The sequence below is a fragment of the Anopheles gambiae genome, chromosome X, assembly GCF_943734735.2.
Source record: "Anopheles gambiae chromosome X, idAnoGambNW_F1_1, whole genome shotgun sequence".
Taxonomy (NCBI): Eukaryota; Metazoa; Arthropoda; class Insecta; order Diptera; family Culicidae; genus Anopheles; species Anopheles gambiae.
In genome coordinates, this window is record NC_064600.1 from 17,671,819 (window position 1) to 17,686,144 (window position 14,326).

At 41.6% G+C, this 14,326-nt stretch overlaps 1 protein-coding gene across 2 annotated transcripts in view; it reads left to right on the forward strand.

Moving 5' to 3' along the window:
• Positions 1-6,335: 6,335 nt before the first annotated feature.
• The window catches only part of LOC3289790 (uncharacterized), a 39,630-nt gene continuing 31,639 nt past the window's right edge, over positions 6,336-14,326 (forward strand). Inside the window, exon 1 of one of the 2 annotated variants that reach the window (XM_061653051.1) lies at positions 6,336-7,458. In XM_061653051.1, coding sequence (XP_061509035.1) covers positions 6,731-7,458 — 728 coding nt within the window. In that variant the 5' untranslated portion in view covers positions 6,336-6,730. The remainder of the gene's footprint in view (positions 7,459-14,326) is intronic. The other variant, XM_061653056.1, reaches the window with a different exon arrangement.

Consider the following 14,326-nt stretch of genomic DNA (forward strand, 5'->3'; position numbering starts at 1 on the left):
TGCAAACGCAATACCAGCGCGAGGGCCATAAATCATCGGGCACCGTTCCCTCGATCCGACATGACTGGTATCGTACAGCTCACCGTGTCTGGAGCCGTGTCGATGTGATCGATACCCGGTCTCTGGATGGACGATGATCGCAAGGCTTCAAACCGTGACAAACAGCGAAAATCGATCGTTGCTTCTATGCGTTCGCTTTATTGGGAGCAGCTTCAATGCGTACAGTGGGGACAAGATCATCTCTTTTCGCAATAAAACTGTTGCTTCAGATTCACAACATTCACAACAACGGTGAGTCATTACATTCGAGTTACATCACGTTCTCGCAAGGCCAATGATCTGCTACTTTTCATGCTCATATTCGGAGGTAACTTTTTTATTTGCGTCGGTGTCATTTCTATATTCATGAAGTATACGTTATAGCAAGGGTACAAACAGATAATAATCACAAAGACTTACTAGCCAAGGGCTTTATATCGGACCCTTTGTGAGCCATTCCAAGAGTTAAATGTAGACATGTCGGATGATTGAGGGTAGAGTTGACGCTTTTTTACTTATTTTTATTTTTATTACTAACGTTTTGTTTCGTAACTGGAATACCAAAACATTTATTTATTAGTATAAATATTTTATCGCAAATTGTACATACGATACATCCGATTCATAGCGTACGTTTTTTCTCCAAGGATTTCTCGAGTGTTGCGCGTTTGAGAGTGTTCACAAAGAGCCATAAAGCAACCCATAAGCCTGCTCTCTTGGAGTGTCGGCAGAAAGCATTAAAGCTACCGGGGAGCAGTTTGCGGTGGAAACATACATTTCTTTTGATATTTGTGGATACTTTTGTGCATCATTTGTGGATGACTTCAGCGTGACACCCCTCGGATGGCAAACTATGCTCACGCTTAGCTCATTAAATCCCAACAAAAAGCAGCAGAAAAGCAGCTGGGTGTCTGACAATAATGCCTTCAAATGAGAGAGGCAATGGTCATCTACACCTGGGATTGCTTTTCAACGTCAACGCAAAAACGGTCGTAGATCTTTGCTTTGGTGAGCATTCAGAAAATGTAATAATCCATTTTATTGCTTTGCTGATTGCTCTTTTGAGCGTTTTCTAGTCTGGGGATTTGTGCATCTTTCAGGTGCATAAAAACTGTTTTGCCTCGAATTAAGCACTCTTTGGCAAGCATACGGCAAAGCCGTCCTTCCTGAATAAAGAACAAGTACTCTTTGGTCACGTATAATTGGTTTCGGTTTGAAACTACATTGCAAGAATGCCTCCGGTTGTGAACTTACCAGATGATGCGGCAGAAAATGCTAATGCATCGGGACATCAGAGCCTACTAGAGATCACACACATGTAATGTGAAGTGAATGTAATAGTGCATGGCCCATATGTTAAATTTTAAAGCGGCTTGGCTAGGGACTGGTTATGAAGAAATTAAATTAAAACTTGATGAATGAAAGGAGTTTGAAGCTGTCTGTAATTTGCATTGAAACGATATGTGTCCTTTTATATTGTTACGGAAATTATTGAAGCGATAGCAAATCCTGTACAGCGAAGTGGCGCTGTTGTAGTGACGGATTACTCATCGCATCGTCATCCCTACGCGAACACTTGCGTACAATGAGCGAACGATGTTTGCGATCATATAGGCACGTACCGAACGAAACTGTGCTCTGGGCAGGGCTTTCCAGCGCAAGCTATACAAAGTACATCAAATATGAACAGAATATCATCCGAAACAGTCCCATCTCGAGCATGAGAAAGTTAAATTCAACTAATAAACAAAACAGCACTTCACGAAAGGATGACATACGTATCAAAACACAGATGTTTGATGCAGATCATACACAAATTAAAACATTATTATCATTCTATTACACGATTTTACCTATCCTGTCTTTTAACGAGGCTAATGCTGAGAAACCATGGGAAGTATCAAGAATGAGTCAGGCAAATAACTGCACACGGTTGGTCACTTACACTAAGAATACAATTACACAAACACATGTTTTGTGCATTAGAGGGCTATAAAAGCCGATCCCTCATTGCGCACGCGCCCTTTCGTTGTTCAAATATTGTGTAGCTAGTAACATCTTCGTGGCGAGCGTTGTGCAAGTGTCTAAGTGCAAGTCTAAGCTAGTGGAACTTTCCCTATCGAGCGCTACAATTCTTGTTTGTCGTCCAGTGACATTATCCGTGATCGGTTTCAAGTGTTTCAGAGTCCGAAGCAGCGGCTAAGACATGGTTACCAAGGAGCTGAGTGCGCCGGAATTGGTCGACCTGGCCCCCTTGGCGATTGATGCAGGGAGTGATCTGATATCATTTGTTCAGGAGCAGGATGAGCATAAGGTCGCTCAAAATCAGAAGGACGAGGAGCTGGTTGAAGATCAGTCAAAGATCGAGAAGGCTCTAGAAGATGCAATGAGTGACATTGTGGAGCGAGGTGAAAGTGAAGACATCAGTGGAAGGCCAATAGGTGAAAATAACAAGCCACGAGATTTGGAAGATGTCCCGGAAGAGGCAAACAGCGTGGACGAGGATCACGTCGAGCAAGAGACCACTCACGACGTAGCTCACGACGGGGCTCACGATGAAGCCATCGAAGAGATCTCGAAAGATGTAGGCGAAGACGAAGATCGCCGTGCTGGTGTGGAGGTCGGTGGGCAAGAAGCTGGTGTGGCTGATGATGGGTTTGCTAAAGTTATGTTTTTGGCTACATTAGATTTAGTGCCAATTAGCAGACGAGCTGGCGATGAACTAACTTGGAGTGAGATCGCGACTGAAGGGTGGTCCACAGCTGTAGCCAAGCAGGATAGCCAGTAGCAGCAGAGGGAATGAAGAGAGCGAATGAACCGGATAAAGAGCCGCGTGTGTCACAATGATGATGGATATTGTCCTGCAATTTTCGATAAAGGGATAAAAAGCAGTATTTGGTGTGCAGTATTTTTGGTAAAACAAAAGTATTGAATAAAATTAAAGGAAACATTTAGAAAAAAATCCTCTATTATTTTTAATCCGTGTGTCTTTTGCATTGTCTGTAGTTTTTTGTCTCTGGCAACACTTTGTAATGTGTTCAAACTATTCAATATGACCTTTTGTTTTTTACAAGAAGTATTTGTTTTCAATTTAAACAGTACAACGGAATGTACAATATTTACATAGGTTGTAATTGATCTACCGATGATTTAAATATAAGATTGTCTGCTATTCAGTGATACACGCATAATCCTATATAACTGTTTAACGAATTTCTGAGTAATTTCAGTACCTGCTATCAATATGTTCTTGGGATGGTAATGAAATCATAATAATGATGAGAATGATTGCCAAATGTTGTTTTGATATTTTTATGATGAAATCGCCCGCGTATGGGCAAAAATCTATGGCAAGAACATTTCATTGTTGAATTACTTAATATTGATTTGAAATTTGGTAACAGTGAAGAGTGAAACCCTACATAACGACATAAATCCGTTCCAGTTACTCACTGGTTATGGTTGAGGTTCTTTACCATATAGGGGAAAGCAGGGCATATAGGCATGTTAAGAAATTAAATGTATATTCATTAGAGTTTATCTTGGATCACAATTATTCTAACATTATTCTATGTCTATTGTTTTTCTTCATGGATTCACAATGCAACAATATCTTCAATTTTAATATCTTTACGAGAAGCTTTATTTGACTTTTTTATAACTGTCGCTCGCAAATTGGTCTGTTTCGTCAACTTTTATTTTTTATTTGTTTTGGGCCTTTCAGCTGTTTCTTTAAATTCCTATTTACTAATTGTATCTTAGGACTTTATAAAAAGTTTATTTAGGAATGTGTGTTACAGTTGCCCACAGTCCGAGTAATTGAAATATTTCAACTGCGTTTTACGTCATTTGCGTATCGGACTGTGCGTATATTTTACAGGTTCTGTTTTGTATGTATTGGTGCGAGTAAAATTGCGAAAAAGATCGATCTAATTGATACAAGAACCGACACACCATGAGCAACGGCTTTGCGTAAGCACACAAAAGTTTCAACTTAAAAACATACCCGTCATAGGTTCAAACCCCAAATGGACCGTGCAGCCATACGTAGGACTGACTATCCTGCTATGAAGGGGAAATCCATAAGTAACTGAAAGCCAACCTCACAGACAGGCCTTGACCGACAACGGTTGTTGAGCCAAAGGAGAAGAAGAATGTACAACAGATATTTGTTAAAATATTATCTAAATGTCAACATACGTTATTTCAAGGATTGGTATAGGTTCATAAAAGGCTCCCGGACAGGTATGGGTTCATCATAGGTTCCTGGACCGGATCATGGGATCATGATCGGTTTCTGGACAGAGATATGTCAGATGCATCTGCCCATTTTGATCCACGTGAAGCATTTTTTTTATTTTTCATCAGGATTTGTACAATATTTTCAAAATTACAGGCTAATCCCAAGGAACGCCGTTTATGCGTTTCCAAGGAATCCACGTAACTGGAATATTGACGCAAGTCGAATTACACGCTGTTTCAGCTAATATACAATTGATTACTCGCTATTTCTGATTAATTTTGGTATTTTTATATACTTTATCATTTTTGATACAATTCTTGCTATTCTATTTCTAGCTTTTGAGCATTATTTCAGAAAAAAATGCAATTTCTACTGCATTGGACAATTCTTGAAGCAAATTGAAATGCAATTGAATGAAATATTACATGCATTCTGATCCATTTTTTAACAAAACCGAATCAATTTAAAAGGAGTAAAGGATTTGCTTTAGTTTGATGTGTTGTGTAAAGCGAGAATTAGATCATATATTGTGTTATTTTCAGTGGAAAATATGAAATTTCTCGTCAAATATGTCAGTTGATGATTTGAAAATCCCGTAATGATTTATATCGCAATTAAATGGCTGTGGTGATGAATAATTGAAATATATAAATATAAAATATTAGAGTGATGTGGTTCCGTTACTGTTTTTTCGAAAATTACTAAACTATGCGTGTCTCCCATGTTTTCAGCGAATTTTTCACATGGCATTGAAGTCTTTCGATGAACTCAAGCGCACATGCATTGATTGCTCCCTGCATTCGCCAGCGGTTTAATGAACGCCATCAGAAAAATACCCCAGACTCATTCATCGCTTGCTGTTAATTTCCCCCTCTCTATCTTCTGTTGGATCGAGACAAGTGTCTGAGGCACGCCTGTATTTTAGGTTGATGCTTTTATTGGTGTACAGGCAGAACAGTGTTTACTTTGTGGTACGAAGATGTGCGTGAGGTGCGCCGGAATTTAAATTGTATATGCGACACAGTGTGGTGTACCTTTTTACTCTCACACAGTTAGCCGAGCAGAATCAAACCGGTCAGATTACCTGCTAGACGCGCAGTAAGAAACATATGGGGGATTTATTGAGCGAATATCTAAAGCAATGCAACGTACGCATCGTCCCTTTAAACACGAACGTTCTGACGTATTGTTCACGTGCCTTATCGTTTGCTCACCCGTTCACTTACCGATCACCGATTAAGCGGTAAGCGGTAACGCCTGTTTTAAAGCCGAAACCGAAGTCTTACCTTACCCAAGATCAAGGCAGATAGACAGGGCCAGAATATTATTAGTGCTTCAGCATGCGCTATCCAGGGCAGTGCTCTTACTTCTTTCCTTTTCTTTTCGCTTCTCGCTCTCGCCATCTAAGCATGGCACAACTGACGCCAGCATTGTTTGAATGATGTAAAGTGCCTTGCCCTGAACGATTTATTTCCCTTTGCGCTTCGTGAATGTGTCAGAGTTCGTACCGCTGTTGTGCTCGCTCCATCCTGCATCAAGAGCTGGGGAAGCTTTTTTGAAACATCGAAGAAGCTTTTATGCCTAGAAGTGTTTCGAAAAACTTAAAAACGTTTAATCTGCGGTGGGAAAACGTTTGCTTCACAGCTGAAAAATATAAAAAGGAAATATGTGACAATGGCTTCCGCATGTACTAAGATCTTTTCGACAATGCACAAAACATAAAACCGTAATAAATCGCTGCAGGAGATTCATCCAATCATGGTGCTTTTTACAAAAAGCTAGTGTAGTTAACGGTACCGGTGGCATTACGCACCAGCGCACCCAAAGCAGCGTTTGCACAAACCGCCGGTCGTTTCGCTGGCACGAACGGGATGCAAGAGAAGCGAGATGGACTGTGTGCTGCGAGCGTAGCGCCCTTGATACTACGTGCGACAGAGCGGGAAAGTGGATGCAGCGAAACAACCGAAACAACCATACAGTGCGGCTCGGGCGGAAAAGAGACCGTTCGAGTTGTGATCGGCTTTATTAAAGCGGTACACACGCTCGCCCGACCGATCAGGCTGCCAGTAAACGCAGGCAGTGAAAGACTGCATGATCGATAAACGGCACTAGGTGCGCGCGCGTGTTCGCTTGAGTTCTCATTTGAATTTGTTTCAGTTTTGTGCAAACGGTTCCACTTTAGTGACGGTTGTGGGTTTTTCGTTTTCGCCCAGGCATGTGTGTGAGCATGTTTAGCGGATGATCGATTTGTCCGGCATCAGGTGGTGTATTTAGTTTGCTCTTAGCGCTTTAAAGAAAAAAAAAATCTCGTGCAGTAAATCAACGCGTGTGAAAGAAAACGCTGCGTAAACCCCCGTTTCTCGGTGTGGTGGGGCTTCCAGAAAAGGAAAAGAAAAACATACACAAACAAACAAACACAAAAACCAGCAGAGCTACTATCAAACCGCGATGCAGCTCAACAATATGTCTACCCATCAGCCTAGTGGTGGTGGGCCCGACCAGCAGCACCATCTGCTGGTGGACGCACCGACGATCCGGCTCATGCCCAGTACGCTCCCCGTCTCGATACCACTCTTCCGGCTCCGGAACGTGAGCTTCCTACAGTCGCCACCGCATCCCGCACCGGAAGGAACCACTACCTCAACCACCTCAAACACCACTAACAACAACAACTACGAGTTCTACAAACCGCCCGGTACGAACGGGCTAGAGCTGCTGAACGGTAGCGACAAGGGTGCGGATGCCCAGATCAAGCTGGAAGCCGCCGACGGTGGTGAGCTGTCGGCCGAACTGGCTGACCGCCCAGGCTCGAGCGAAACCGGTTCAAGCTACGGTAATCAGGACTCGCGTTCGCCACCGCTGACCGTCGCGGGGTCGGCAGCTCGGCGCCAACAGCAGCCGCAGCCACGATTATTCCACCGGGAACTCCCGGAGGACGAGGACGACGAATATGAAGGCGAGGAGGAGGAGGAGGGAATGGAAGGGGAAGAGCAAGAGCGCACCGTGACGGGGGACGAGCCGGGCGAGGAAAGCAATGATGCCGCGTGCGCTGCCGAGCTGGGCGATTCGGAACAGGACGACAACAAGCTGGCCCCGCAGGACCAGGAAAAGATGACGCAGGCAGTCAAGAAGGTGTTCACCGAATACAAGTGGACGCCACCAGTCGCACCGATCAGGCAAGTAAAGCTTTTCACACGTTTCAGCATCAAGAGTAAACTTTTAGAGTTTTAGAGTTTAAGAATAGAATGTGCCCTCCAAAAGGGCAGATTCGTTTGCGTCATTTATTAATTTCTGCGAATGCTGTAGATCAGGGGCCTCCAAACTTTTCAGCTCGCGGGCCGCATTGCTTCAAAAATAATTATGTTGAGGGCCATTTGACGCTACCTTTAACTGATGAGTGAACGTTTAAATCTCGTTTTTATAATAAAATACTAACGATATTTGTACAGTTTCGTGTTACTATAGCTTGATTTTTGTCTGAGAAAAGTAAAAAATACATTTTAATTTTAAAAATTCATAATAATGAAATATTTATATTAACTCTGGCAAAGTCATCGTGGGCCGCATTATAAGCTCTTGAGGGCCGCATGCGGCCCGCGGGCCGTAGTTTGGAGACCGCTGCTGTAGATAATAAGCGATTTAAAATAGGATTTTTGTTTACCATCAGATTGGAGATTGCTTCTGTTTTCTTTGAACCTGAATTAAATTTCAATTCCAAAATTAGGCTTCGTTTGACGCTGCGTTTTTATCAGTCGCTCTTTTGTTTCATTTCGTGATAATTCGGTGCAAGCCCATTTTTTGTGATGCAAAAATGCAAACCAATCTCCTGAATTGGCGTTCTCAATTCCGTTTGCTCGTGAACTCTTACATTGGAGCTTTTCGCGAAACAAGTTAACTTTTTTATGAAGTTTGACCGTTAGTGGCTGAAATTATGACAACACTCCACACAACACCACAAGCCAAACGCTAAAACTTAGGTGTTTCCCTTTATTATGTCATCCAGAGAAAAATGTGAAGAAACGTTTGTGCCGACGTGCATAATTTTTTTTTTTTTGAGAAAATGTTTGAAACAATGTTTTAAAATGTATCACTTAAAACAAAAATGTTGAAAAGCGATGTTGCCCTGTATATTCGTTTGTACAAAACGGACATAAGGCTGTACGCAACTGCCGTTTGAATATGAATAGCAATAAACCCACGATTTTAATAAGAAAGGGTCTAGTTTCGGTAGGAAACCCCGTTGAAAATTTCACACGTTTGCTTATCAAATAAGGCTAAAATCATGTAGTAAAGCTTATAAAATTAACACTTTGTAAATTGACACTATAATAAAATCGTAGCACAAAATCAGTAGGAAAATTCATGTTTTAAGCTCTTCCGTGATGTAAAAGTTCAAGGCTGTGTGTGTGGTGTGTTCTTTTTTGCCTTTAATACTTTTTCATTGATGATAAAATTTCTTAGTAGATCTAAATGTTCCATATTTATTGGATTAGTTGTGATTTCTACTCCCTCAAAGTTTCCAAATTTTAATTAATTTATTAAAATAATATTTTTCTTGAAATTACAATGTTTTGCTGATTTGTATTGTCATTGTCAGGCGTCAAGCCGCAAATCTCCGAATAATGAAGGACTACGTTGAGCTTAGTGTAGCTTAGAATATTAAATTTGACCCAAAAGGTTGTAAAGTATCGGAACTGTGTAAGAAAATTCCAACTAAAATTTTTATAAACTTGAACAGATTTACTTGAACTGTGTAAATAACACAGTGACCTCACATAATGAATTAAATTAGTTCCAGTGACTTTCTCGTTATGCGGAAGAATCTTTTCCATGTAATTTGCATGAAAAGAGAATTAACTACTTCAAGGACCTAAAATGTACTAGATGAAAGAGCATATATGCAGCTGAAAAACTGAAAAGTCTTCATAATACAAGCAATTGATAGATCATGCGTTGTTTAAATCTGAGTATCATCATCACAAACATTTGTATACATATACTACACACTTGTCTTTGGCATAAATATTTGACACTTCTACGCCTAGCAATAGTTTTATAATAAATAATTCTTAATATGAAAACTCTCATTTTTCTGAGCGTTAATCAAAATTTAAGAAATGCTCAATATTTACAATTATTCACTTGATTTTACATCGACAGCAAAAATTGAATCACGCACACAAGTAATATTGCTCGTTATGCGAGATTTTACTCGTTAAGGGAGGTATTTGTATAGCATTGCGATTTGCTCATTATGCGAAAAGGGATACTCGTTATGAGGAGTTCTACTGTAAATATAGTTGTTGTTGTTTTGTAAGGGTTTATGCGAGATACAATGCGTTAGTTTTACAATGCAGACTGTACGTATAGAAATATACATTGTCTATGTAAAGTATACAATAGTTGAAATATGCTTCTGAGTCCCATAAATTCAACTAAACTTACGCTTTTTTGTAGTTGTTGATTGTTTAATTGTTTATTTCTCCTTCAATGGACAGTAATCCGTGTGAATGTTCTTAAGTCTAATATTAGTGATATGTGATCATCATGTTACAGACACCAAATTTTGTTTAAATTTCCATTAAAAAAAAATCTATTCCAACGGCGGGAGACGGTTCATATATGGCTTGAACCCACGATGGGCATGTTTGAAAAGCAGTACTTTCCGTATAATTGCCTGTGTAATCTGTTGATCCCAGAAATATAACATTTCCTATTTCAAAATCTCAGGAGGATCGTGAACGATAATGTGGACAGTTTTAAAATATATACGATAAATTTTAAATAAATTACACAAGTTAAAATGCCGCCAAAACAAGCATACAGTACGCAAACTTCGAGTTTTTTTAGCATTAGGCCCTGTTAGTACCTTGTTAGTATTACGAACCGCTTAGCTTTCCTTGTAAATTTTCTGCATCTCGCATATATTGAGGTAATATATTTTGAAAATTTTGTTCAAAGATTTTGGATCTAATTTGTTTAATTATTTTTCTTTTTAAACTTCCATAAGAGCCATTTGTTGAATACCAACATGGCATGTTCAACTCAGTCAGCGTGTTGAGGAAGTCGATTCCGATCACGAAGCTCAAGGCGGGTTGTCGTCCGTTATTTGAACTCTGCAAATTTTCGAGCAGATGATTCGTACTTCACACAAAGCAAGCGTACTCCAACAGCGATCGGATACGTTTACAGTGGAGCGTCGTAGTGCACAAAGGATCGCGAAGTTGGCGCTTCATATTCCTTACCAGTCCAAGCAGACGATTGGTACCATCTGATTGAGATAGGCGCCAAGATACTTGACGCGTACTGGTGACGTATTATCGGTGCTAACAGTTACAGCATTTTCGATAATTATATAGGCAAGTTCCGCGAGTTGTTTTTTAGTTCAGACTTATAATTAAGTCTTTTAGCGAGATAGGGATTTGTAATTGTAATTGTACATTGTTATTTGTAATTGTAAGGAATCATGTGCTGACATGATTATTATTGCTGTTGAGCTGCAAATGTCGCTCCATTGCATTATTATTACAGCTTGGATCATTCTCACCGCAAGGTAAACATACGGTTTTCGACATAAAAGTAGGTATTATTTTACCAATAAATGACTTCAAATACAAATCAGATGTCAAACGCTTAAACGTTCAAAGCTAGAGTAGGTAAAACTAAATTTAGACCATTTACAATTCTTTTTTTTTGCTCCATAAAATTTATTGCTAAATGTGTATTATTTCGATAAATTATGATTTCTAACTAATTGAATTATTCACAATTAATTAAATTGACAAATATGCAAGTGTAAATCTTGTGTACATTATACATGTTTATGCACTGTATGGACGATTGATTACATTTGTCATAACTAAACTTGAATGATTTTTGTTTATAATTTTTAATGTAAATCACTAGAAAATTATTTGTTGAATCATCCCCGTGTAGCTGGATATTCTTTAAAACTAAGACAAAATACATCTTTTTCCAGTTGAAAATATAGGTGTTGTGCAGAGCATCATGACAGGTCTATTAGTCATCGAACAAATGACAGAGCACCTATCGAATAGAGTGGTGTTGGTTTGTCTCGTTCGATGGCTACCAGAGTGCTGCCAAGGGCATTTCGCTTGCACTAAGCATCAAGCTCTGTCAGGGTGGTCGGTCTGAAACCGATGATAGTTTTTGAGCTTCCAGATTTTCCGGTAGATTCTTTCGTTATATGCTTATTTGCCATCGGTGTCAAAACCGTTTCGTTTTCGCTCAAAAATAAAATGCGCAATTCATATCACTCTCGACACGAGTTATTATTAGACACGAAAATATTATAGTTAAAGTAGGTGTAAACAATTCAAACGATTGCTTATCATAGATTGCGCATTCGCATGAAGCAGGATTAAGGTTCAAATTGAAAACTCAATCGCCATCTCAAATAAGCCTGTGGATGATTCTGGTTTTCGTATGAACGTCTGCATTAGTGATGTGCTGTATGGAGCGCACCCACGGCTCCGATCCGACTCCGACTATTGTTAGTTCGATTCCGACTCCGGCAAAATGGAACCATTAGATCCGCCTGGAGTCGGAGTCGTTCGGAGTCGTCCGGAGTCGGCCGGAGTCGTCCGAAGTCGACGACTCCGAACGACTCCGAACGACTCCGAACGACTCCGAACGACTCCGAATGACTCCGACTCCGAACGACTCCGACGACTCCGAACGACTCCGAACGACTCCGAACGACTCCGGACGACTCCGGGTGACTCCGGGCGACTCTGGACGACTCCGCACGACTCCGGACGACTCTGGGCGACTCCGTACGACTCCGAACGACTCCGGACGACTCCGGATGACTCCGACTCCGGGCGACTCCGGGCGACTCCGTACGACTCCGGACGACTCCGAACGACTCCGAACGACTCCGGATATTGCAGCGCGGACCTACCTTCCGGAGTCGATTCCGAATTTATCGTAGTCGGATCGGAGTCGACTCCGGATTTTTGCCAACTTTACCCATCACTAGTCTGCATGCACTCCCGCTTACCGCATGCTGTGTGTGCTAATAAACCATAAACGTGTGCTAATGCACGCCTAGCAGTTCCTTCATTCCTTTTTTTGCTCTCGCGAAAGCTTTCTATTTGCCACTGATACCTCGCTCCCCCATCCCTTCTCGTTTTGCCTACTACGTCTACTTCTTGGGGGCCAAAGCGATTGTTTATTTGTTTTGCTTTGGTCCCTTTTGTGCCGCAAGATCATGAGCTTGTCCTGTACTGTGTGCGAACACTACAGGGAAGCTGCGGTTAGCCTTCTTCAGAGGTTTTTTTTTAATCCTTTCCAATCATAAAGAAGGAATAAGCGAGAGATCGAAACATTTAAAGGCCGCAAAAAAGGTACACCCGTGAAGCTCTCTCCAAAGAGGGCGAGAAAGATGACAAGAGATGCGAAAGGGGGTGTAAGGGAACGGAAGTGTTAAAACGATTGTTCGATGCGATGCTGCTGTCGTAAAGCATAAATCAAACAAACGAGAGCCATAAGTGGACTAGGTGGAAGCGGAGCGCCCCTTTTTCAGGGCAAACTTAACGATAACGGTCGTACAGCAGTCTGCAGCGGCTACGGAGAGCGGAGAAGGCGAGTGAACGTTTTTTAAACGCAGCATTGGACCTAAAGTATCCCTCACTGAAACATACACGTTCAGCAGCAACAACAACAAAAAAAGGAACCCCCTTCGAAAAATTATGAATCTACCTACCCTAACCCAACATATTGTGGGAGATATCAAGACACATCAAAACGCGGATAGTCTGGGACAGGGGCGAGCGGGTCATAAAATGTTAGGTATTCAAATTTTACGCATCAATTGGTGTCAGTCTGTAAATTGATTCTACCGCCTTTTCGCCCCTTCTGCTGTTCTTGGACTCTCTCTTTCTCTCATCTTCTTTCATCTATCACCCCGTTTACTTTGCGGTCGCCTATCAGGCCACGGTTTCGGTTCTTCTGTGCCCGCGTGGGTCCGCGTGTTACGCCGTCAGCCACCGGCATCCTGTTTAAGCGTTTGGAACTTGCTGCAACGTTTAGGCAGTGGTGGAATTTTTATAGAACCAGCTATTAACGCCCTCCTGCGTCTGATTCTATTAGCGTGTGTGCCTGCGTCTATTGAAAGCTCCCGTAAAATTCCCGAACACTGTTTACCTTTTTTCGACCCCATTATGTGAGATGCATTGCAGCGGCTGTTATCCGGCTTAATGGCATTGAACGACCTTCTCAAATGCGCAAAAAGCACACATGCAGATCCTCCATCGAAAGCGGTGATTGGTTATGGGTCCCAAAAGTACGCACGTACGCGCATCGCTCGTCCATAAAAAAACGTAGCTAGAGCACTGATACGGTCCGATAACACACAATGAACGACGGCAAAAAAACGATGGCACGCGACGCCTAGAAGCGCCATTATCGGTCGCCATAGACACACCCAAAAGCACCTGTTTGCAATGATCAATGGTAACCGAACACGGGTTTGATTGTGTGTGTATTTTCCCGCTTAGTACCGTGTTGGGAAAGGTAGTTTTGCGCGCCCATATTGTTGCGTTTTGCATAGCACGTGGCGATTGTATTTCGGCTGATGCGCATCAAGTGTTCTTCTTCTTCTTTGGCACAACAACCGTTGTCGGTCAAGGCCTGCCTGTACCCACTAGTGAAATGAGCTTGGCTTTCGGTGACTTATTGTCACCTTAGCAGGATAGTCAGTCCTACGTATAGGACTAACTTGAACCCATGACGGGCATGTTGTTAAGTCGCACGAGTTGACGACTGTACCACCAGACAGGCCCAGTGTTATGCGCCAAAATTATGCGCTGAAAGTTACAATTAAAAAAAAGGCCAAACAACAGCTAAAATATTACTATGGATTTGTTGCGGGATGAGTTACACCGTTACATAGTGTGTGTTTTTTTGTATGTTTGCCCTTCTTTCTTAGAAGTTCCTGGGAAGCGAGTCACCTCGATAAAGACGCTTGACGCTTTGTTCGCAATCTCTGTCTATTTACACACACACACAGACGCGCGAGAA